The 26,911-nt window shown below is 42.4% G+C and overlaps 3 protein-coding genes across 3 annotated transcripts; all 3 read left to right on the top strand.

The window, feature by feature from the left end:
* The first annotated feature begins 6,048 nt into the window (after positions 1 to 6,048).
* LOC147644633 (uncharacterized) lies at positions 6,049 to 6,546 on the top strand. Its single transcript, XM_086826065.1, has one exon. It carries the CDS (start codon positions 6,049 to 6,051, stop codon positions 6,544 to 6,546), a length of 498 nt encoding a protein of 165 aa, XP_086682191.1.
* Positions 6,547 to 7,248: 702 nt separating this feature from the next.
* LOC147644632 (uncharacterized) lies at positions 7,249 to 8,083 on the top strand. The gene is made up of 2 exons (XM_086826064.1): positions 7,249 to 7,787; positions 7,864 to 8,083. The coding sequence occupies exons 1-2, from the start codon at positions 7,249 to 7,251 to the stop codon at positions 8,081 to 8,083; spliced, it is 759 nt and encodes a 252-aa protein (XP_086682190.1).
* A 5,983-nt stretch (positions 8,084 to 14,066) lies between these two features.
* On the top strand, positions 14,067 to 14,453 carry LOC147644631 (uncharacterized; the record flags this gene model as incomplete). Its single annotated transcript, XM_086826063.1, has 1 exon — positions 14,067 to 14,453. A coding segment is annotated over exon 1 (387 nt), but the record flags the coding sequence as incomplete, so codon positions are not given.
* Between the last annotated feature and the right edge of the window lie 12,458 nt (positions 14,454 to 26,911).

The raw sequence follows: 26,911 nt of genomic DNA, 5'->3' as shown, positions 1-26,911 counted from the left end.
CCGAAACAGGAGCCAGGAATGCAAGATAACCCATAGCTGGAGTCGTAGACTGGCAGTATCGGTCGGCAGGAAGTACTCAACCGCTGTTCCCAATGCCGTTTCCGATGCCCAACATAAATGGATGGCCAGGATTTGAATATCCGTATCCAATGATAAGTAACCCATTTAGAGCAGACAGTTTTAATCAGGGGAAACTTCCAGCTATTCAAGACCATACCGAAACTTTCAGAACAATAACAATAATTGGAACAGTAATAGTGGAATTATGAACAAAATAATCGGGATATTCAGTGGTAGGGCAAAAACAACTAACCTAGAGAGGGTCAGCTATGAATCCAGGCGGCTGAAGATGGCAGTGGCCACATAAGGATGTCTAGAAATTAGAACTATTTCGGACAATCGTATAACTCGCACAAACTAAGGCAGTCGAATAGTTCGGCCAAATCAAAACGGTCACATAATTCGACTAGTAACTCAGAGTGGGGTGGAAATCCGCTGTTATAACATCCAAGAGGAAAATGGAAATTTTTTGCAATCTTCCTCAAGCAACCAACAGGATATTTAAGGACTAGGATTGGCCACTCAACCCTACTTTATGTATTGATCAAAATCTATCCGGAAGATCTCCGCTTGCTAGTGGAATGCTCTTCGCGAGCACTGCAGTGTTATATGTTGGGAGAACTTCTCTCCGTTCCCCTTAAGGCAAGATAACCAATTCAATACAATAAATTCAAACAGCGTTAGCTGGAGTCAGATTCATGAGCTTCTGCTCTTTATTATAATAAAATCAAAACTGAAACTTATTTACTGTACTCAAGCTAAACGTGGCCGGCAAGCCGGACGCTCGTCAGGCCAAAGTGTTGAAACTAGCAAAATAGCATAATTCACCATACCGGGAACCAATGGGATCCAGGCACGGCCTTAAAGGCGTTTATGCTGAATTTGCACACTAGGGTGATTCAACAATCATCCAAGACTTATAACGACTTATGGCTAGTGATTTATCGTGGTAACTACTCTCCCTTTAAAAGTATGATCGTCCTCGGTCATCTGAAACTTATCAATGACCTGTTGTACTTCTTGTGCAGCTCGTCTTTTCCTCAACATTCGGAAGAGTAGAATGGAGTAGCTAATAAGAATGCTGATTCTCAGGCCGACCGCGAACCAGATGTCTGTAGTTCCAGCCGATTTTACCTCCTCCTTAAGCCCTAGGATAAAATCCAAGTTTTGTTGGTTTATTCTTTGGAGATGTGGGATGCTTAGCGATGGGCTGTGGCCGATGATATTTAGTAAAGGGAATGCCGCCATGCCCGGTGATTTCTTGATGGCTTCACGCATGTTGGAATATTTGGTGCCATTGATGAAGGCCACCCGCTCAAAAGTTATAAGATATGAGCCATTGGTAATTATTTCGGGACCATTGTCAGTGCTAACTTTAGCGGGGCACTCGTTGATTATTATCATCCCGTCGTGTGATGGTGATACTTCTGTACCCCCTGCATAGAGGCGTCGGGCGCAAGTAACTTGGGCTGCCAGCTTGCAGAACGATGCGTATGTTGTCAAAACGCAATCGGTTACTGCAAGGAGATTATTGTTACATTCGGTTACTACGTTGTCCTGTAGTTTCAGGATGGTGTGTTGGTGTGATACGGGAAAGATTATAACCTGTTTGCACCTCTCTTTAATGTTAGGATTGGCAATTAGCACATGAATACTATCGGACTGAAAGATTTTAATTTTGGATGCCTCTATTAGGCTAATGATTGGAACTTCTTGGTGGTGATCAATTAATACAGACTTCAAATCATTATGGTTAAAAATAGCTGGTTTTATAATATTGGCTTTTGCAAGCGTGACAGTAAGCATTCAATTTTCAATCTCGGTTATTAATATTTTATTTCTTGTCAAGGGAACGGCGTACAATTGTGAAGTGTCAACCATATTATTTTGCTTGTCTTTAATGATTTTGTTACCTGCCTCTGTTAGTTTATCAATTTTATTCTGTGTTTCTTTATTAATAATTACCTGTCTGTTATTGGATTCCATTAGTCTGGACTCGGACATTTTTAGCATCTAGGAGGCGGATGCATCGGGGGTGCCCGCTATTACCTTAAGTGCAGGACCTAAAGAGTCTAAGCTTCTAGCAATCCTATGGTGTACTTTTAATACGGACAATAAATGGTTTATGTCGATGTCTAACAGCTTTCGCATTTGCGACACTGGGAATAACTCGGACAACATAGCAGTTTCTTCTATCACAGTAGAAAACTCTGTGAGATTACTTGAATGTCGCAGCACATTTCTCTGTTCCCACACCAGTCCCACTCCGTCTGTATTGGGGATATATTGGTCGTGCGAAGTCGGTCACTCTAGCCTTGACTATGCCTAACGTTATCAAAACGATTGCCGCAATCCTGTAAGAAAGCGAAATATTAAATCTATTGTGCGCATAAGGGGGATGTATAACTAGTGTAAGGCGAGTGTAAAAATGGTAGAAAAAATTATGAGGAACTTTATTTGAGGTTGTCCTTATGGACCACCCTCCCTTTAATGACGACAGATGTTCCCATGTCTGTTTGTACACGTTCTTCTGTGTACAGTGTGGTTAGTTTGTTCCCTAACCTTTTGTTATTTTAAAGGTATACCTTTTCGCCTACCACAAAAATTCGGTTTTGTCTGGTCGGGTGGCACCTCTCTGGATTAGCCCGTTGCGTCTTTTCGATACTGTGTCTTATTGCCAATTTTTGTTCGTTGTTGGCTAAGTGCATGGCTTTTATAAGTTCCAGGTTGATGACTGAGTGCACTGTTTTATTGTACTCTGCAGTAGCTCTCATGACAAGTTCAATTTTAATACACCTAGCTATTTCTGTTAGGGTGCCGTGGAATCGTTCCACCCGCCCATTGGAGCTACTGTGTAAAGGGGTGCGTTAACAATATCTATGTCAAATTGGTTTATTAATAATGACTTTATGGTCTCCGAATTGAAGGACGCCTCATTGTCGCAGTATATTATTCTGGTTTTTGGGAAGAAATTCACCAGTTGTAAGATGGAGCTACGTACGTCCAATATGGCTCTAGATAATAATGGTTTTACTATGGCAAATTTGAAAAATTTGTCAATACAGGTTAAGAACAACTTCTTGTCTGTAGAATAGATGTCAATATGCAGCATTTCGCCCGCATACGATGGGATAGGTGTGACCCCCAACTCCTGCTTCTTGGTGTGTCTGCTGTAATTCGCCTTAGTGTATGTTCTGCAGTTTGTGACCACTTCATTGGAAAGTTTGGACATTTTGAGAAAATAGTAATCCTGAAGGACTTGTTTCACATTTTCCTGAGCAGCCCTGTGGGCGCGGTTGTGTTCGCTCCTAATTATTTCAACCAGAATTTGGTTGCTGGAAATTCTATAACCAAGGCGTGCTGGATGCATGCTAATGTGGGAAGGTCGCAGTAAATGGCGTTTACCACACCTACGTTAACAACTTCCTTGAGTAAACTGAACAGGGAGTTTTTATTGTCAAAGTGGATTGTATGTCGGTTCTTGCTTCCGAAAATTATGAAGTGTGATTCCTGTAGCAATTTAAAGGTTTATTGGTAGATTCGACCGTATAGGTCTACGAGATTTAGCTGCGCACAGTGGCAACGTCAGACTGGGGTTCGTTTTCTATTGCGTTAATGTTTTGGCGGGACAAGACGTCGGCCACAAAATTCTCCCTACCAGGTTTGTAAAAAATTTTAGCAGTATGCTCTTCGATGAATGCTTTCCAACGTTTAATTTTCGCATTAGTGTTACGTTCAGAAGGCGAGCGGCTGATGGTCCGTAAAAATCCGGATCTCTTTGGTGCCATATAGGTAATTTTGTAATTTTCCTATGGCCCAAACGATAACTAACAATTATCTTTCATTAGTTGCGTAGTTCAGCACGCGATCTTTCAATGTGCGAGATATCATAGTAATGGGTAATACCGCTTGCTGAGGAATCGGTGGTCAAGTCGAAGGGAGTTTCTCATGTTGGCTTGGCATAGGAATTTAAGAACTGCGTCAATGTGCCTAACGTGGTCGGATGCGATCTCAGAGAAGATTATTACATCGTCAACATAGATTTTTTCCAGATTTCTTCACGCAGCACATCGTCAATTGCCCTTTGAAAGATGCTTCCTGCATTTTTCAGTCCAAAGGGTAGACGGCAAAATTCATATTTTCCACCATTTTCGGAGAAAGCCGTCTGCCGCGGAACGGATAAGCTAACGCGCTAGAATATTGATAGTCAGTCAGTTTGAATTACGGTCTACTAAGGCGAACCTTCGTTAAGTATGTATTTGGTATTCGAACTATGTTTGTAACTGGCCACACTGTTTATGGCCGAAAGTTATGTTAAGTTCGGCGCCACGGTTTATTCGATCGGCGATCCCAGTAGAGAAGGGAGGAGATGCTGCGGTATGTATAAGGAATAGGTTGAGGTTTAATCTAAGTTTGTATTCCTCAACAGAATAAAACTCACTCACTCAAGTAGATGCTCATTACCAGGCTTCAAGGTCAAGTGTATTTGGTATTTTCTTGATTCGGTGGAGCTCTAAGTGTTGGACGCAATTCCCGGGATTTAGATCGGCGTCATTTCTTTTATTCGCATTCTTTATTGGCACTTAGAGTCGGAACTCTCACGGCATTTGGGAACACACGTACACAGTTAAACGCGTGACATGCTGACGACACATTCGCCCAGACAGAGCCTCAGACTTAATCAACCTGAGGCTACCGCAGCTACGACCACATCTGCAGCATTCGACATACCGACTCTAGCGGCCACGGACTCTAGAGGAAGAAATCGGGGTAAAACGCACCACTAGACCTGCCCAGGCGGAAGCGCCAGGACAGGATGTGGACCCCACGACTTCACAGATTGAGAAGCTCATGGCAAGGATCGCAAATCTAGAGAAGGAGCTCCTACAGGCAAGGGCAAATGAAGGACTTGCGGCGCCCGCCAGGAATCCCGTTAGGAACGGGTCGAGTGGCGTCGGAGTGAGCGGTGCGGCGAATACACTCCTAGGAGAGGCGCCATATTTGAGTGCAACGGTAAGGCAGCTCTTGAGTGAAATTTGCCAACGGAATCACTAGAGTCAGTGACGCCATCTTATGATGAACAGTTGCCGGCACAATTGAGTGCAAATCTGCCGCCACAATTGAGTGGTAATGCGGCAATATGGCAACAAGTCACACGGACGGACTGTACAACTGTAAGCTACTCGCCGCCATGTTGCGTGACGACCACGGTGCAGCCAGAACGAGATTAATTCACGCACCACGGGAGCCACAACGCAGATTCGATGTACCCACCACATCACTCGGCAGTCAAATCACTGCTTATTCATCCCAACAACGTACAGGCCGTAATGAAACAGCTTCGCTTTCGATATGGGCGTCCGGAGCAATTGATCCGGAGCCAACTGGAGAGCGTGCGGGAGCTACAGCCAATTCAGGACCACAACATAGGATTGTATCGTTTGCCACGAGGGTGTTACATGCAAACGCGAGCTTCCGGTCCAAGGCGAGCATCAGGAAGACATGGAACAGAAGGGGTATAGTGACCACCCCAGAGGTTTCCTCAAGTGTGAAGAGCAACACGCCATCAAGGATTGCAAGGAATTCAACAACGCCCCTATCAGGACGCGATTGGAGTTCGTCAAGAAGCGTCGGATCTGTTTCGCGTGCCATGAAACCGGGCACATGGTACGGTTCTGCAAGAGGAGCCGTAAGTGCAACGTCTACGGATGCCAGTGGAAGCATCACTTCTTGCTGCATGACGAAGCCGATAGCCCCAGACGGTCATAACAGTCAGACGGTGGCCACAGGAGGGAGCTACGGAGCAACCACAGACGGGAGCTACACGAGGTCATCAGCCAACGCAAGCGGATGCCGCAATCAGCGGATTCAACAGGAGCAGATACCAAATTAGGATGGGTAGTATATGGACCTGTGAGACGTCAAGCGAGTCCACTGACGGAGAGATCGTGCCTTCTAGCCGTTATCCAGGATGACGCTCTGGAGAAGATGGTCAGCGATTATTTCGAAATAGAGAACTTCGGAGTGAAGCCAACGCCACCGGTCGCAGCCAGCGACGATGAACGGGCCCTGGGCATCTTGGAGCGGACTACTAAACGGATAGGTCAAGGATACCAGACTGGGCTGCTATGGAAGGATGACGAGATGAGACTGCCAGACAGTTACAACATGGCATTACGGCGACTCGTCAGCATCGAAAGGAAAATGAAGCGCGACGCGAACTTCGCGCAGGCCTACAATGCGATCATGGATGACTACGTCACGAAGGGATACGCACGACGACTAGAGCAGCAGGAGGTCACTTATGGTAACCGTGACAAGTTGTGGTACCTGCCGCACTTCGCGGTCGAAAACCCAAAGAATCCTGGGAAGATCCGTCTAGTTTTCGATGCAGCAGCCAAAGCGAACGGCGTATCCCTGAATTCAGCACTACTGAAAAGACCCCAAAACTACAAATCTACTCCCGGCTGTCCACTTCCACTTTAGGGAAGGAGCCGTGGGAGTCTGTACGAACATCAAGGAGATGTTCCACCAGGTATTGATGCAGCCACAATATAGATGCCAGATAGATTGCCAGGCGAGCTAGCCACGGCATTTGAGAGCTGGCGACAAGAGATGAGCTATGTCAAGTTGTTCCGATGTCCATCTTACTATTTTGGTACTGGACGAGTACGAGCACTCCAGCTGCAAGTCTTCGTGGACTCCAGCCAGTTGGCGTTTGCTGCGACGGCGTATTGGCGGGCCACCTACGCAAAAGACGACGTGCGGGTGCATTTCGTATGTTCCAAAACGATTCAATAAGGACAATGTCAGTCCCGAGATTGCAACTACAGGCGGCCGTGCTGGGAACACGGCTGATGAACACTGTGAAACAGGAACACAGTGTAGAGATAAGCAGATACGTACTCTGGACGGATTCCAAAACAGTGCAGCACTGGATAAGCAGCACCCACCGGCGGTATAAACAGTTTGTTGGAAACCGGGTGGCAGAAATCCAGGAGTCGACGGAAGTATCCCAATGGAGATGGGTACCAACTGACGAGAACGTATTATTATTTATTTTGGACCGTTGCACGTGACGATTGGACGTCGCATCGAAAAGAGGTGGCACTGTTCACCTGTTTAACCACGGGGGCCATCCATTTGGAGATGGCCCATGATTTATCTACAGATTCCTGTATCATCGCTATGAGGAACTTCATGAGCCGGCGAGGACCGGTGGTCAAGATGAGGAGCGATAATGGGAAAAACTTCGTTGGAGCCAATCGAGAAGCCAGAAGATTCAACGAGGTTTTCGAGCCAGAGAAGATCCAGGGCGAGCTGTCGCCCAAAGGAATCGAGTGGATATTTAACTGCCCAGCGAACCCAGCTAAGGGTGGCGCCTGGGAAAGGATGGTCCAGTGCGTCAAGAAGGTGCTGGCCCATACGATAAGGGAGCTGGCTCCCATGGAACATGTTCTGGAGAACCTGTTGATCGAGGCGGAGAACATAGTAAATTCTCGCCCACTAACGCATCTGCCAGTTACTGTGGACCAGGACGCTTCACTGACTCCCAACGACTTGCTGAAAGGAGTACCCAATCTGCCGGATCTACCCGGAGACAATGGACAGCCGTTGGAGAGGTGCGCCACAAAGAAGCAGTGGCGTCTGGCAAGGATGATGCGAGACCGCTTCTGGAAGCGATGGGTGCACGAGTACCTGCCTACTCTTCTGCGCAGGGAGAAATGGTGTGCGCAGGGAGAAATGGTGTGCGCAGGGAGAAATGGTGCGCACATGTCGAGTCCCTGCGCCAAGGAAACTTAGTGTTCATCTGCAATCCGGCTATACCACGTCGAGAGTGGAACGAGGAATCGTGGAGGAGGTGTTCACTGGAGTAGATGGAGTGCCCAGACGAGCGACGGTACGGACTGACGATCGAGCTAGAATGATTCGTCCCGCTTCGAAGCTAGCTGTTCTGTATGTGGTGAATGCGGCTGCTTCACGGTGGCGGGGATGTCGCGGAACGAATAAGCTAACCCGCTAGAATATCGAAGGTCAGTCAGTTTGAATTACGCGCCACTAAGGCGAAGGGGGCCCCTAGGCCAAATATGTGTATCAAACACTTTTCTCTTACTCTACTGGAGCAATGAATGGAAGTCACAGTAAATGGCGACCGGTTCAATGAAGGGTAGGCGGGACCTTCCTCTGAAAAATTAATCAGGTCATTTGGGTCAGGGGTGTCACTGTCATGCTCGATTGCACTCAGCGCAGAAGCGTCTTGGTTTGAATTGGTGGGTTGCTTGACATTGTAAAGTCGCTGGCGCCTTTGCCCGGTCATTCTCTCTAAAGAGTTCGGCCTTTTTGGCGCCTGTTGGTTTGAGGAATGTGTGTTAAGTCCCTGCCTAAAATTCGTGGAATGCTTTTTTACAAAGTTTGAATTTTTTCAAGGCCACGATCGACCACGAAGTTTTTCCCTTGTGTTTCGGGCTCTTAGTTTTGACCCTTGCGGAAATCAGTATTTTGATTCCCCTGCTTGACCGCTTTGGCATATGTGGCTGCGAACATACTTCGTTCGAAGCTGGCCTCAGCTTCCCTAGCTAGAGCCAGTGATGCTGACAGATCTTTGGGCTGTGCTGGAAAAACAACAGCCCTATGGGTTTTCTTTAAACCGCAAATAAATAAATAAATTATATCCTCTTTATTAAGCTTAGAGTCCCTGTCAGTGTCATGTGCCATGACGATCTTATTGGTAACGAGAGTCAATTTTCGTTCGACCACATCGTAAACTGAATTAGGCTCTGGTCCCCTTGACGGACAGACTCAGTTCCCTGCCGTAACAGGCCCAAGGATGTTTTGTCTGCATAGGAGCAGTCTAATCTATCCAGAATGGCGTCAAAGTTAAGCATGGTATTATGAAAAACTAATAGTGCTCGCGCTGGTCCCTTAATTTTGTTTCTTATAATAGTTACCGCTTGGAATTGCGCTGCACTGTCCGGATATGGTTCGAATAAAATCTGAGATTGACTTTACTGCGTGTTACGCTATATCGCAGTGTCTTGCAATAGGTTTTACTGCTATCCTCTCATAGCGTTACATTTCTGGAGCCTCTATGCGCAAATTGTTTAATTCTTCATTAGCTGCCTCAATTTTTGCTTTGAATTCAGCTTTGAGCTTTTCTTCTCGACGGGCCAGAGCGGCATTAATTAATATTTCTACAGCACCCGCATTGATATTGTCGGGTATGATGGTCCCGTTTGCTCTTGCTAAGTTCATAAATTTAAAAAGAAACAACCGAGTTTTTGGTATCCAAATAAAATCGATTTTTTTGCTGAAGGCAGCAGTGCTGATATTTGACACCGCTAGCTTTTATTTATATGTCACTGTTCGGAGCAGACCGCTAGCGCCTAATTATACGCGCAAAGATGTATAGCTGCACCTGCTGCCCTCTTAGCTCTTATCTTTTCTCTATTTCTCTCTTCTTCTTCTTCTGTCGTCTTATCTTTTAAGCTTTTATTGGAGCCAAGCTTTCGATCGGAAGTTGCAGCTCCGACGAGAGAGCGTTAAAACAAGAAAATAAATACGGCATATAATCGAATGGCAAATTCGTTGTCTTCCCCATAAACAGTCACGTTTACAGTGGCACTTGATTTTAAAATTTCTCTGCACTTTGTTACTTTGAGTGTGTTGTTATTTTTTGTATTGAAGTGTAGGGATTCTTATTTTATTTCTCCCTGTATTAAAGTTTGCATTACTGATTGATTAAACAACTTACATATTTTTCTGTGTGTGGGCTCTAACCTTGTTGGGCGCTAATTATGTTTCACTTGTGTGTCCAAGTTGTCCCTCGCCGCAGTTCGTGAGGAAGGGGGTTGGTGACGTAATCGCCGATGGCCGAATGCTCTGTTGGTGCGATTGGCGGAAATCTTCTTCTGCGCTTGCTAGTGTTATATGTCGGGAGAACTTCTCTCCGTTGATATCTGCCATTAAGGCAAGATAACCAATTCAATACAATAAATTCATGCAGCGTTCATAAGTGATTCAATAATCACCCAAGACACCGACTTATGGCTACTCATTAACCGTGTTAACTTATACTCTCACTCGTATATATATCGGGCCAGATCGGACGACTATATCATTTAGCTGTCATACAAACTAAAACTGTAATTGTAAAACTGTAAATATGTTTTTTTACATTAATTTATATTCCTAGTGATCAAACTGCAAGGGTATAAAAAATTCGACGTCCCGAAATTAGTTTTTTTTCTTGTTGGTTGCTATTTTATAAAAGTAAGCAAAAGTCCTAGTTCAGTGGCTCGAAGATTATTAGGTACAGACATAAAATAGTTAATATAAATAGTACAATAAAATAGTTAAAATAGTAATTTCGAATCGACACAGCAGTTAAACTAGGCAAGATATAAGTAAAATTTAAACGCAGTATTTTTCAGGTACTCTAAATATATTATAATAGTTAAAAAAATAATATTGTACCGAAAACCGCCAGATTCGAAGAGTCCGCGATATTTATGGCCGTTGGCAACGCGAGAAACCGCGAATTTCTTCATAGGCGCAATTATGGGAGCTTTTGACAGCCAGGAGGCCTGGTCTCTCTAAGTGCTCTCGTTTCCTTCTCTTCTTCTCACGAACGTGTCCGGAAAAGCACGCGCCGCTGATCACTAATAAAGAAAAGCTAAGAAATATCCACCTTGACACATGGGTCCAGTAAGAGATCTGAACGAGTAAGTGGGTCCGACCGGGTTCTAGACAGCCACACCTATTAAAAAGTTCCGTTCGGCTTTTCGTAGTGAACTCTACCCGTGGCCCGACCACTGCAGAAATTCGTTACATTGGTGTCCGGTGTGGGGTCACTAGGGTTTGCGAAAACCCTGACCTTCGAAAATGCCTAAGAATTCCGCTTGCCACCGCCGTCAGGCCTCATCCAAAGGTCGTAATCAGGAAGAACTGCGTGATAGAGTCGCATCGCCTGGACGCCGTGGACCGAGCCGTCGACCGCTCGTTCCGGTGAACGGAACAAAAAGTTGACGCTTTGGATCAGTCGCTCCACCTTAAGTTGGAGCAGAAGTTCGAGCAAATGTGGTGTTTAACTAAGGTATGGATACCGGAGCAGGTGCAGATGCGTCCTGGGCGAGTTGCTACCCGCGGCGTAAATAGCGTAAAGAGTAACGCTTCATCGACGGGATCCGGGAGACCGGATACCAGGTCTCTATCATCAGCAGCAATCCGCGATCTTTGACAGCGGCGTTGGACATGGCTTGCCGCATCGAAGCACAATGTCGACGACGCCCAGCGGCCGCCGTGATGACAGTCGCAGCCGTGCATGCAGCAGATCACATCGGCGTATCCCGAGCAGGAAACCGAGGCCCTCACAGAAATGACGTTGCCGGCCCAGGCTCCCCCCGTAGCCCTGTGTCATCCTCGGGAAACTAACTGCCGTCAACTTCTCGGGGCGGAGGTTGACGGCCAACCCCGAAAGCCCCAGCGAGTATCCACTCCCCACGTCTCTTGCCCCTCTTTATTCAAGACCCTTCGCCGCACACCAGCGCGCCACCGCCGCCCAATGAGCAACCTGGCGCCCGCCATAGTCTTTCTTCTAAGGAAGTCGAAGTCGGCCTGGCTCCCTTGCTATCGCCGCCGCCGCCCGAAGAGGGTGTCGCTCCATCTTGGGACGTAGAGCCTGCCGCAATCAAGAATACCGCCACTCTACGCCGACAAAGAGACTCGTCGAGCAATCCAAAATAACTGCTGTCACAACGGGACCCCCCTCAAAGGAGGCGATGGTCGTTCGTTCACACTTGTCGCAGGAGCCGGCGTCAGGCGAGATCACCCGCCGTTCCGCAAGGACTTCGATCCGAATTGTACTACAGAACAGTATACCCATCGACCTGACCCATGAGAACTCCATCTTGGGCCGTTTCTTTGCCGAGTGCCCATCTGAAGACCGGCCAGAAACCCCCCTAACTGCGGGGAAGCAAAGGAAATCTGGAAACCCTGACGCTGAACTTCGCAGGGTCCAGCCCCCACCCAGTCAAGCTACGTATACGTGTAGTGCCGCTGGTGGCCCACATTTACACTGTTTGATACTTTTACAGAGGCATCCGGTACCGGTGCCGCTGTCTCCTTACTAAATGGTAGCGTTCTGCCAGAACAACTGCCGAGTACACCGTGCCGAGTGACTCTACAAGGGCCCTCGGCAGAACAACAATAACAATACCCAGCACCGAAATTTTCTTTATTCGACTGCACCCACCTATATCCCGCCATATAGCGACAACCACATAGCAGTTCGGTACAGGTCGGAAAAACGGCTTCCTCTGTCCTTGCTGGAACGTGAGAGAGCCTATGCCTGCATCGAGCCCAGAAGTAGACGGGGACGGAGCATCCTACCCCGCAGAAGTGCCCCGGGACTTGCCGGCCCACCTTCACCCACAATGGACGGATTATCGACGTCTGAACGACATCACCGTCAAGGAACGACATCTTAGCCACTATGCACGGTGCGTGCTGGTTCTCTACCATGGACATCCAGAGCGGCTACTGGCAGGTGGAGATGGACGAGGACTCTAGACCTAAAACCGCGCTTGCCCCCTTTGAGCCATTGATGGACGGTTTGTTCTCTGGTTCTACACGGAAATTCGCACTGGTTTACCTCGACGACATCACCGTACATTCTCGTGCCGCCGAGCAGCATCTGGACCACTTGCAGCAAGTCTTCGATAGATTGCAGAGCGTAGGGCTGAAGCTAAGTCCCAACAAGTGTCACTTCTTTCGAACCGAGGTAAACTATCTGGGTCACATTGTTAGCCGCGAGGGCTTAAGGGCGTGTACAGAAAAGGTTCGATAAGTCGTCGATTGGCAACCACCTCGGAACAAAAAAGAAGTGCGTCCCTTTGTGAGTCTATGTTCTTACTATCGAAAGTGTATTCCGGACTTCGCCACAATAGCGCGTTCTTTGCACGGCCTAACAAAAGCTAAGCGCCCCTTCACATGGTCAACAACTGCTCACGGTTCCTTCGAGGCGCTCAAAGTCACAATGCCCCCGGAGCTAACTTTTCCCGCTCCCAAAGGGGGCAGTGATCGGTCAACGGCAAGACGACCAGGACCGTGTACTGGAGTATTACAGCAAGTAGGCGAGAACTGCTAGCAGTTGTCTTGGCTACGAAGTATTTCCACGACTACCTATATGGCCGAAGTGTCTCCGATGGCTGTTAAACTTTCGGGAGCCGGAAGGACAACTAGCTCGATGGATTGAACTACTCCAACAGTACGACATGGACATCCACCACCGCAGCGAAAGGCAGCATGGAAAAGCCGGCGCCTTATGTCGCCGACCCTGTGGCGACTGCCTCGTATGTACGACGGCCGAGCAAAACGATGGCCACGAGATCCTTTTTTTGCAAACTCTACCCATCGACATCGCTCGCAGCCAGGAAAAGACCCCACTCCCGCCTTGATTTTTCAGTGGCTAGAGAAGGGAGAGCGACCGGCAAAACCTACAACATGGAGTGAAAGCCCCGAAGTAAAGGCGTATTGCCATTTGTTCGAACAGCTCTTCATGGATAAAGGCCTGCTGATGATTACTACCAAAACGGCAGACCCAGCTCTGGTAGTACCTCGCTCTCTTCAGGAAGGAGCTTTGGCATAAAAAAGACGATTGCCAAGCTAAAGAAACGCTACTTTTGGATCGGACAAACCGATCGAGTTGCGATCGACATACTGGGTCCGCTGCCCACTACAGCACTAGGAAACCACTACATCGCTGCCCAATCAAACGGCCGAAACGGTAGCCCGAGCGCTCATCCAAGAAGTCTTTTGTCGATTTGAAGTCTTCTTCATCCTTCACTCGGAACTAAACCGAAACTTCAAGTCAGAGGTATTCCAAGCTTGCCTGCGACTGCTTGACGTAAAAAAGACTCGTACTACGCCGTTGCACCTTCAATCGGACGGAATGGTTGAGAGGTTTAACCGAACTCTCATGGACGATCTGGCGAAATTCGTGGCCGTAGATGTGGGCCTATCGATCGGCTCCGCATAAGACGGCTGGGTTTTCACCATCGCTACTGACCCTGGGACGCGAACTCCGGCCACCAAGCGAATTGTTGTATGGGCGACCGTCCCCGAATCCAGAAAGTTACCCCGCATTCGTGGACCAAATACAGAACCGCCTCCGACAAACGCAGCAGATCGGACGACAACATTTTATTGCCGCCAACGTCAACAAGTCACAATATGAATTTCGGTCGAACCCAATGGAATTCGTCGTTGGAGACGAAGTATGGCTATACGCTCCAACTCGAAGGGTGGGACGAAGCCCTATGTTGCAGTCGGATTGGATTGGACCCGCCACCGTCATCCGACGTCACTCTGACCTAGTGCCATTCCGCTCGGCTTTCGTAATGAACTCAGCCCGTGGCCCAATCATGGTAGAAATTCGTCACAATATTATACAAAAATAATAACAAAAGAATGGTTTGAATTGTTGAAAACAATTTTTCATATAAACAACCAAAGAACATGGCGATTCTGGAGCCGAAGCTGATTTCGTGCACAGCTTTTAAAATAAAACCAGAAAGGAAGCTGATGAAAGGGCGCTGAAGTTTATATACCCTCACAGATATGACTTCGATCACTAGAAATTAATACCAAATAAATCTACTATATAAAAATAAGTCGGGATTTCCTTCCTGACGCCATAACTCCGGAAAAAACTTGTTTTAAAAACTTGTTGATTCTAATTGAGGATCAATGATTGACTATTGCAAATAAGGTACTGATTGAAGTAAGATTGATTGCGCAAAATCGACCGATGCACGTTGCATTCAACCAAGAATTGGATCGAGAGATGCAATACAGTTTTGATACATTTCAGAAATTCGTTCGAAATAATGTGCCGTTCCTGAATGAACGATAAAAACAATTATACGAAACATAAATGCAAGCGGTGGACAATAATACTGGACAATACGACAATAAACACATTTTATAATACAACATATAATATTTCCCGACCTAGGGCAATGGGAAATTGTTGATGGAATACAAACTCAATACAAGGGATGAGTGCACAATGGCACATTAGAAATCACTTGAAGCACTCAACTTCACACTGAAGGATCTTCGGCGAAAAAAGAACATCTTTGTGGCTTGATGATATTGTTGACAGGCGATTTCAGGGAGATGTTGCCAGTAATTCCCCGTGGAACGTCTGCAGATAATTGAATGATTGCCTGAAGGCATCACCTTCATGGAATAACATAACAACATTATTGCTAACCACTAATATGAGGGTTCAATTTCAAAATGATCAAAGTGCTGCACAATTTTCCAAACAGTTGTTAGCTGTTGGAAATGGAAAAGTCTCAGTTGATGCGACATCTGGGTTAATTACTCTTACCGACGACTTTTGCCGATTTGTAGACTCTCAATTAGCTCTTATTGAAAATGTTTTCCCAAACATTAGGGGGAATTATCAAATTATGCTTCGTTAAGCAACGAGCATACAATAATGATGTGCACGCACTGAATGTCACCATTCAATTTCTGTCAATTTGGTGACATACAAATCAGTTGTTTCTATAACAAATCCCGATAACGTAGTAAATTATCCAACGGAGTTTATGAACTCTCTGGAGTTACCAGGATTTCCATCACATAACTTGATATTGTGTAATTTGAATCCACCATGACTTTGCAACGGTACTCGACTTTCGGTAAAAAGACTGATGCCGATTTTGATTGAGGCAACCATTATTAACGGAAAGTACTCAGGTGAAAATATATGTTTTCCTCGAATACCAATCATTCCGACTGATCTTCCGTTTGACTTCAAACGATTGCAATTTTCAGTTCGCCTTGCCTTCGCAATGACAAGTCGCAAGACCAATCGCAGTGTTTGCAGGATAAATTAAGAAATTCATTGTTTTTCACATGGGCGTTTATACGTTGCATGTTTACGAGTTGGGAAACCATCCGCTTTGTTTGTGTTAATGTCAGACCAAAAATAAAAAAATGTGGTTTGCCAAAGAGCACTTCAATGAAACGGATAAGTTTTGGACACGTATAACGCTTCGATTTAGTATTTACGTTAATTCACTTTCATTACTTACAGAAGTTCAACTAAGTAACACTTAATTTGTGTAATGGAACTAAATTCATTACAGTTGTGATAGGAGCTAAAAATTTTTCCTTTTCAAGTATGAAACAAAGAATAATTTTTCTTCATCTTTTAATCACCAAATGATTAATGTATGTTACATAAGCTTTCTGGTTGCGCAACGGATTTGCTAGTTGTATATATTTATGTTAACAAGTTGGTAATACCAAAATGATAAATTTTTTATACTCTATTATAGAGTATTATAATTTCATTCAGAAGTTTGTAACGCAGTGAAGGAGACACCTCCGACCATATAAAGTATATTATACATTCTTGATTAGCATCAACAGCCGAGTCCATATCGGTCTGTCCGTCTATCTTTCAGTTTTGAAGCTATCTGAACTAAACTTTGCAGTTCGTCTTCTATATATAGTCCCATTCGCCGGATCGGACGACTATACCATATAGCCAAAGGAACGACCGAAAAATGTTTACAAAAAAATTATAACTTTTTCAGTTTACAAAAGGTTTTCATTAAATTAAAGATGTAGCCATTTTTATTTTATACTACTATATGATAGCTGCCATAGGAACGATCGAGGAATTAATACAATTCAAAATTATAACTCTTTCGGCTTTCAACAGATTTTCATCAAATTTGAGATATAGCCCGTTTATATTATTCTAGAATATCGGGTTTCATTTTATGAAAATCGGCTGCCATAAAAAACTATCGTTAGATATAGAGGAAAATAGGTGAATGAAATGAAAGCAGGCATTTCTTCATTGTTTTTTTTTAACATAAATATATATCTATACTATTATATAAAGAGGAAAGGTTTGATTGTTTGTTTGTTTATATGAATTGAATAGTTTCCGAAAGTACTTGGCAGATTTGAAAAATTCTTTCACTGTTGGAAAGCTACATCATTCCTGAGTGACATAGGCTATATTTCATTATAAAAAAAAATAGGCATCCTTACTAAAATTACGATAACGTAATCCAAGGTGTTAAAAAAATATCAAAAAACTACCTTACATCTACCGCCCTCTACAGGCAGCCAGCTGAATCAAAGCATTTCCTGTCAAACATTCAAAACATATTGAAATAAGGAATTGGAGATACAAATTTTATTTTTTTGTTCAGGTTCAGTAAGAAACGAAGTCATGCCACCCAAGAAGTCGAGTTTGGGTCGTCGTACTCGCAATACAGAAGCAAAAAGACGTAAGATTACGAATATGACTGACGAAGAACGGGCCTCCATCCGAGAGACTGAGCGGCTGAGAGCAATGCAGATGCACAACGAAGAATCAGCAGTAAGACGAGCAGATAGGCTTGAGAGAAAACGATTGAGAGTTAGGCAGTCGCGTTCTGCAGCAATTGATTTGATTCACACTCAACGAAGAATCAGCAGTAAGACGAGCAGATAGGCTTGAGAGAAAACGATTGAGAGTTAGGCAGTCGCGTTCTGCAGCAATTGATTTGATTCACTCTAAAAATAATGAACGCGACAGGGCAAGGGTAGCTGAAGCTCGTTTACAGCTTGCAGAAGATCAAAACCTGCAATACAATCGTCTTGCATTCAGATATAATCCAACTATTGATTACAGCTCGAATCGAATGTCGTTATTGGCCGGATGCATCAGGTCTGCATATACTGTCAGGCCTCTTCGATTGAATCAGACGAAACTTCGGTCCGAGGAATATATCCATTTGCGGAATGCTGTGATGAATGCTGCAACTCTCTTGAAGGATGGCAAAACTGCTCATTCTACTTTTAAACTTCCACTATCCGTCAATCTTGAACAACAATCTACATGTTCCATCCGCAAAAATGGACCTATTGGTAAATTACTACAAGACGCCTCATTGATTATGTGGGACGAAGTCACGATGAGCCATAGAGCACATATAGAGGCCGTGAACAGAACCTTACAGGATCTAAGGAACTCCTCTGCAGTCATGGGCGGGATTACTTTTGTATTTGCTGGAGATTTTCGACAGACTCTCCCCGTTATTAACAGAGGCACGCGAGCAGATATCATCAAGGCATGCTTGAAATCGTCTCCCATATGGACTACGATTGAAACATTAAAATTAAGGATAAATATGAGAGCTCATATTCATGGAATCACTGATAGCGATTTCCCACAGCAACTGCTAAAATTTGGGGAAGGAATTTTTCCAACTCCAAATTTAAGCGGTCATTGTGACATTCTTCTGGATGAGTCTCTAGGCCAAATACTCCATAATTTGGAAAATTTAATAGATTCTGTATACCCTGATATCGAGAATTTGCACGAAAGAGACTTCCATTAGCTGTGTTCTCGGGCTATAGTATCACCTAAGAATGATACTTTCAATCAAATAAATAATCTGATTGTTCAAAAAGTCCCCGGTCAAACAAAAACATACAAATCGATCGACACTGTAACGAATATTGAAGATGCAGTCCATTATCCACAGGAATTTTTAAATTCGTTGAACCCTTCTGGACTGCCACCCCATGAATTGACGTAAAAAATCGGAATCCCAATCATGCTTTTAAGAAATTTAAACCCTCCGAGCATGTGTAATGGGACGAGGCTGCTTATTAAGGAGTTAAAGGACAATTTAATAGTAGCAACTGTTATCACTGGCCCAGCAAGTGGTCAACTAGCTCATATACCGAGGATACCGATGATCCCAACTGATCTGCCAATCCCATTTAAACGGCTTCAATTTCCGGTAAAAACATCTTTCGCATTAACAATTAACAAGTCCCAAGGTCAAACCTTCGAATTAGTAGGGATCGATCTGCGAAATAAATGATTTACTCATGGTCAACTGTATGTTGGTCTATCGAGAGTCGGAGCCCCTGAAAATCAATTTATTTTGCTGCCACAAAATAAAACAACATCAAATATTGTTTACAGAGAAGCACTAACAAAATAAATGTATTTTCTTTTAGGGTTATGACCTCAATAATTGAAAAAAAAAAATAAATAAAGGATGAATTAGTGTCATATTATTATTATTATTATGAATGTGTTAAAATTGACAAATCTAAATGTAATGTTTAATGACCGTGCGAAGCCGGGACGGGCCGCTAGTAATTTATATTGTATTAATTCCTAGTGATCAAAGTTTCATCTGCAAGGTATATAAACTTGGAAGTTAGTTTCCTTTCATGTTTTAAGATTTTTTTTTAGATGATGTGAGCTTTTAATATTGAGCTTTGAACATAAAAAATCGTTAACTTTTTTTTACTTTTAGCTAAAATTAAACAAAAAAATAAAAACATAACCAATCGCAATAGTTTTTACTTTAAATAATAAATACATTCATTAGGTTGGGGCTTGAACAGAAAAATCGCTACCGGGCAGGTGTCCATTATTTTCTCCTTTTTCTGGCTAAAATAGTCAAAAGCTGGTAAAAGCCGGCGACTACACTATTTCAACGACCTGCGTGCATATTTCCTGAACCAGAATCAATTTCGATCAGCTGCGGTCAGCAGCGAATCTGGAAATGCGAAGCAAAAAACAAAAAATTCGAGGTAAAAATAGCTAAATTCCAAAACAACTCAGGGATAACTATAGCAAGCAACTGTTTTGTAGCGATAATACTTGGAATCTGTCTCGAAAATGCTTAAGAAATGCTTAATCTATTAAAACTTACATTGATATAGGTTTACTTTTAGTGAAGCAAACAATAAAAATAAGAGAAAATAACAAAAACATGTTTAATAAGGAATTGAAGAAAATAACAATATTAAAGCTAAACACATAAAATAATTTTTTTAACAATTCTATGATTATAATCTATTTTTATACCCTTGCAGGGTATTATAATTTCAGTCAGAAGTTTGCAACGCTGTGAAGAAGGCACCTCCGACTATCTAAAGTATATATAATCTTGATCAGGATCAACAGCCGAGTTGATCTAGCCATGTCCGTCTGTCCGTCTGCCCGTCTGTCCGTTTTGTCTGTTTTGAAGCTATATGAATGAAACTTTGCAGTTAGTCTTCTATATACTCTCACTCGTATATATCACATCGGAACGGGCCGGATCGGACGACTATATCATATAGCTGCCATAGGAATGATCGGACAATTTTTATAAGAAAAACTAGCTGTACCCTGCCACGTTTCTCTGTGGCATATTATGGTTAAGAGGGCACTTCTGAATAAATCAAGGTTCTGGGAAAATCATATTCCTGGCATAAGGTGAAGAAGGCAGTCAGAGTTGTCGCTGGCGGATTCAGGACTCTTTCTTGCACATTTCTTTCTGTGAAATAGACACGTTGACCATTCTCCAAATGGACTGCCAAGTGAACTAAAGCTGGATAGCGTTCATGAATGGGGAACGAAAAAATTCTCCATGCAGCCTCGTTGCTGCTTATGTATCTTCCAGCCTGGTATTGAGATATTTCATTGAGGGTACCGCATGGGCCATGGATCATGTTCTTGATGACAACTTCATGCAAATCCGTATCAACCTCGGCTCATGCAGTCTCAGCGCATATAACATCGTCGATTTCATCTGGAGTAATTTTATTATACAGCCAAATCAGTATGTGCGCATGCGGCAATCCTTTCTTCTGCCATTCTACTGAATACATCCAGCACCGCACAGATCCAAAAACTCCATGTTTCACAATGAAATCCATCAGTGACTTGAGCTTTTCTCTGAAAACACGGGCTGTGATGTCATGCCTATCCCTATACGATTGTCCAGGAAATAACAGCTGTACTATCTCGTCCCAAGCTGGATTGCATGTGAAGGTGATAAATAAGTCTGGTCGGCCGTATCAACGAACATATGCCATGGCATTTTGAGCATATTCATGCATGTGGCGTGGACTACCTATGTATGAGGATGGCAAAATCGTGAGCTTTCCAACGTTGGTTGTATTACGGTCATTCATCACAGCATCCCGCAAATGTATATATTCATCGGATCGAAGTTTCGTCTGATTCAATCGGAGGAACAGCAAACGTTCTGTTTCAATTTTTGCATACATATCGACAATGTACTGATGAAACAACTGACGACATTTCAATATATGATTGCAATCGGTCCTCCAAACCATTAACCTGTATGAGTAAAAGTTCATCGCGCTGCACTTTTTATTCGTTTCTACACCATTGACTGGATCTACCATCTTCACATTGAAATGGTATCCATCGGCACCATCCCAGAAGATAAGTGGATACTGCAAAGCATCGTAAAAACGGTGAGTTTCTGCGATGTTTACCAATCGATCGTTTCGTCGATGGAGAACAATATCTCGAGGTTGAAACTGATCCCCGACTATGACAATTGCCACTTCGTCTATAGTTGGAGCATTATATCTCCTGATATGTTCTCCAGCAGGCGTTTTGTCTGCATGAATGACAATTTTATGGGTATCCGAAGGCATCATATCGATTGCTGTTTTGAATAAACGCACCAAATTGTTCCGTTCGTGAAAAAGCTTCTGTAGCTGCGAAATAATGTGCGTCTTCAGCGATTTATTGATTCCATAACGTGCATCTACTTCATCTCCATCATCACCAGTGAAGTACATTTGAAGAAATTTGTGTTGTTGTGTTGAAAGCAAGAGTTGTATTTCCTAATGTTCGACAGGAAATGCTTCGATTCAGCAGTAGATCCAGCAAATAGAGAGTGCAGAGGCTCTGGTGGTGCTTCAAGTTGAGGCAATTCCACTTTCCCGGAAGCGCAACACAATCCTTTTGGTTCGTTTTTGAATTTGAGAGCCTGACAGTATATGCAGACCTGATGCATCCGGCCAATAACGACATTCGATTCGAGCTGTAATCAACAGTTGGATTATATCTGAATGCAAGACGATTGCATTGCAGGTTTTGATCTGCTACAAGCTGTAAACGCGCTTCAGCTACCCTTGCCCTGTCGCGTTCATTATTTTGAGAGTGAATCAAATCGATTGCTGCAGAACGCGACTGCTTAACTCTCAATCGTTTTCTCTCAAGCCTATCTGCTCGTCTTTCTGCTGATTCCTCGTTGTGCATCTGCATTGCTCTCAGCCGCTCAGTCTCTCGGATGGAGGCCCGTTCTTCGTCAGTCATATTCGTAATCTTACGTCTTTTTGCTTCTGTATTGCGAGTTCGACGACCCAAACTCGACTTCTTGGGTGGCATGACTTCGTTTCTTACTGAACCTGAACAAAAAAATAAAATTTTTATCTCCAATTTCTTATTTCAATATGTTTTGAATGTTTGACAGGAAATGCTTTGATGGCTTCCTGTAGAGGGCGCAGCAGTAGGGGCACGGGGAAACGCTAAAAAAATTGATATATTCGCAAATGCAGATAAGCTATCAACATCAAAAGTAGACAATAACCGAGCTGGAACCTCAACGCATGCTGTGTAAAAATTTGGGCTCAAGCGGTTCAGAACTTTTCAAGTTTCTTCTTTCAATATGTTTTAAATGTTTTACAGGAAATGCTCGATTCAGCTGGCTGCCTGTAGAGGGCGCAGCAGTAGGGGACGGGGAAACGCTAAAAAAATTGATATATTCGCAACCGCAGATAAGCTATCAACATCAAAAGTAGACAATAACCGAGCTGGAACCTCAAGGCATGTTGTGTAAAAATTTGGGCTTAAACGGTTCAGAACTTTTCAAGTCTATGAAAGAAGTAGATACGAACAGAGCATTTTTATATATATAGATAAGAGAAAGTAATAAAATTAAAGATTAAAACTTCTTCAGTTTTCACCAGATTTTCATCTAATATGAGATATAGCCATTTTATTTTAATATACAATTTTGTGTAAAGATATAAGAAAACCCGGACTACAATATCACATAGCTGCCATAGGAATGATCAAAACATGAGTACAATTAAAAATTATAACGTTTTCAGTTTTCATCAGATTTTCATTAAATTTTAGATATAGCCATTTTATATCAGTCTCAAATTTTGTGTCAAATTTTATGAAAATCGGTCGAGAAATTTGAGAGGAATGAGAATGCCTACTTATTCCACATATATGTACACCCATGAATCATCATCGAATGATAACCATACAGTCATCGGACACCAAAACTCCACACGAGTCCGACAGTAGAATAAACACAAGTCCCCAGTAGTAGACTAAAAAATTTTATTGTCTAAACATCCTTTCTTATTTGTCGCGGTCACACGCTCAAAGTTCGGACTCGTTAGCTCGAAAACAAAATTATCAAATTTCAAAAGAGCACTTGTATCCAAGAGCGAATGCACTTGAATCCAAGAGAAATTAAAGAGTCAATTAAGCTCTCTCTCAGAATCTTACGAAATCCATCAAGATCCACAAAAGCTCGAAACCGAGGCTTGATCGTCACACATTCTAGTTCAATAAGTAGAGTTCAGTTTGAGACACGAAATTATTCGGTCGGTGTTCTTCTCATTAAAATATCTTGTAAATTATTCGGTTAAATAAAAATCGGACGACTATATCAAATAGCTCCCATAGAAACGATCGAGAAATTAATTCAATTAAAAAGTATAACATTTTTAGTTTTCAACAGATTTTCATCAAATTTGAGTTATAGCACTTTCATATTATTCTACAATTTTATTATTATATCATATAGCTCCCATAGGAACGATCGAGAAATTTGAGAGGAATGAGAATGGCGGTGGCTGTTGTCGGAAGACTGACAGCCGCGGTGGCAAACATATTTTCAGTTTTCAACAGATTTTCATCAAATTTGATACATAGCCATTTTATAAGAAATAAAATAAGTTAATAAAATTAAAGATTATAACTTCTTCAGTTTTCACCAGATTTTCATCAAATATCATTTTATTTTAATCTAAATTTTGTGTAAAGTTATAAAAAAAACCCGACTACTATATCACGAACGATCAAAAAATGAATACAATTAAAAATTATAACGTTTTAAGTTTTCAGCAGATTTTCATTAAATTTGAAATATAGCCATTTTATAACAGTCTTAAATTTTGTTGCAAATTTTATGAAAATCGGAAGACTATATCACATAGGTGCCATACAAACGATCGTTAGATGTGGAGCAAAAATGCAAATCTGTGAATGTAAAACTGAAAATATAATATGTATAGGTGAATGAAATGAGAGCAGGTATTACTTCATTGTTTTTTAAAAATGATATATATATTTTATATTGTATGGAAGGAATCCAGGAAGTCATCGAAGTTCTATCTGCAAGGGTATATAAACTTCGGCGTGCCGAAGCTAGCTTCCTTTCTTGTTTCATTCTGATACCCAATAAAAAGGCAAAAGGGTGGGCGTCAAACATTTTCCAATACATATATACATTTTACAAAATTATAATCAAATGGCATTTAAAACTATCGATTATATTATTTGATTTAAAAGGTTTCTTTTTGAAACATAAAATGAGAAATGGCGCTAATGTGAGGCGGTTTAAATGCTGCATTTGATTGGAATGCCGCCATGTTTGAAATCAGCATCACTACTGTAACGCTTGGATATGAATATCCGTGGCGTCATCTAGGAGTCAGCAAGTGAGTTGTTAAGCGACCCCTGGCGGTAGGCATAGGAGGGTTGCGGAGCGTGTTGAACTTTAAGAGAGTTTAACAGGGCCAAGATTTCGCCTTTCACCCGAAGAATTTGCTATCTTTGGGAAGGTCGATCGACTCTTTCTCGCTTGTAGGTATAGCGGGCTGGTTCTTACAATTTTGGCCTTGCAACCGAGCAGATGAATGCTGCTGAAGACAAGCTCTAAGTTTAATAAGTGACACTCAAGAAATTGGAGAAGAAGGAAAAAAGAAGAAAGAACCTTTTGGTAAGCGAGAGGCTTTGAATTAAGCACGTCGCTAAGAAAATTCTTGTATAGGAATATCGGCAGCTTTAAATTTTCGGCGCCGAATTGGGCAGCAGAAAAACGCTCAGGCCTCAGGAAGAGGGGAGCGGAGACAGCCAAGCCCAAAGAGGAGGATATGAAGAAGCGGTACTCATCCAAGCGCGGGAGACCGGCGTCGAAAGGAGAAGGAGGAGCGCTAACTGCACCCCCCTTTGCCATGGGGATTAATTACTTAGCGGCAGTGGACTGACCGTTGAATTTTTTTTTTTTCGTGCTTCATATGCTTCCGTGTTCTGCCAGCTTTGAGCAATGCTAGATTTTCTTTTTCTTTTTTATTGATTCTGTGGCCAAATTTAATCAGCGATACGCCAAAATGTAAGTCGCCTATCAAACGTCATGCCGCATTTCCCATAATCCAATTATTACATACATGTTAAAAAGTAGGGAAATGAGCCCCGTCAGAGTTGGCCTTAAAGAAGAGCCATCGGGCGCGATCGCCATTTAATTTGTAAATCCACCTTTGTATTCTTAATTATGTCAGTTTCTGAGATTCAATGTTAAGAAGCGTCACGAAATAGCTATCGGCAGCTCACCAAAGAGTTTTTTGATCAACATTGTCTAATTAAAATTAAGCATTCCAGGAAGAGGGCCAAATTTTTGGTAGGATAGGGGTAAAATTTTGATTTACAGCCTCCTCATCAACAGCTCTACGCAGGAAAGCGCTTTCTTCGCGGGATGATTACTGGTGAGTGAGTAAGTGCTGGCTCGTAGCCATTATTTGTAATAACGGCCCAAATGCGCCATACTAAGTCCTACTAGAATTTGAGTCCCAGTTCCATATGAAACAAGAAAGGACTTCGGCACGCCGAAGTTAATATACCCTTGCAGATAGAACTTCGATGACTTCCTGTATTCCTTCCATGCAATATAAAATATATATATTAATGTTAAAAAAAACAATGAAGTAATACCTGCTCTCATTTCATTCACCTATACATATTATATTTTCAGTTTTACATTCACAGATTTGCATTTTTGCTCCACATCTAACGATCGTTTGTATGGCACCTATGTGATATAGTCGTCCGATTTTCATAAAATTTGCAACAAAATTTAAGACTGATATAAAATGGCTATATTTCAAATTTAATGAAAATCTGCTGAAAACTTAAAACGTTATAATTTTTAATTGTATTCATTTTTTGATCGTTCGTGATATAGTAGTCGGGTTTTTTTTATAACTTTACACAAAATTTAGATTAAAATAAAATGATATTTGATGAAAATCTGGTGAAAACTGAAGAAGTTATAATCTTTAATTTTATTAACTTCTTTTATTTCTTATAAAATGGCTATGTATCAAATTTGATGAAAATCTGTTGAAAACTGAAAATGTTATACTTTTTAATTGAATTAATTTCTCGATCGTTCCTATAGGAGCTATATGATATAGTCGTCCAATTTTCATAAAATTGTACACAAAATTGTAGAATAATATGAAATGGCTATATCTCAAATTTGATTAAATTCTGTTGAAAACTAAAAATTTTATCGCCACCGCGATTGTCAGTCTTCCGACAACAGCCACCGCCATTCTCATTCCTCTCAAATTTCTCGATCGTTCCTATGGGAGCTATATGATATATTAGTCCGATTTTCATAACATTTTACACAAAATTGTAGAATAATATGAAACGGCTATATCTCAAATTTGATGAAAATCTGTTGAAAACTGAAAATGTTATACTTTTTAATTGAATTAATTTCTCGATCGTTCCTATGGGAGCTATATGATATAGTCGTCCGATTTTCATCAAATTTTACACAAAATTGTAGAATAATATGAAATGGCTATATCTCAAATTTGATCAAATTCTGTTGAAAACTAAAGATGTTATAATTTTTTTTGTAAAAATTTTTCGATCATTCCTATGGCAGCTATATGATAAAGTCGTCCGATC

This window comes from Drosophila serrata, unplaced genomic scaffold, assembly GCF_035046125.1.
Source record: "Drosophila serrata isolate PLE 108 unplaced genomic scaffold, ASM3504612v1 contig_127, whole genome shotgun sequence".
Lineage (NCBI taxonomy): Eukaryota > Metazoa > Arthropoda > Insecta > Diptera > Drosophilidae > Drosophila > Drosophila serrata.
Note: the sequence above shows the minus strand (reverse complement) of the source record. Positions and strands in the feature narration are given on the sequence as shown.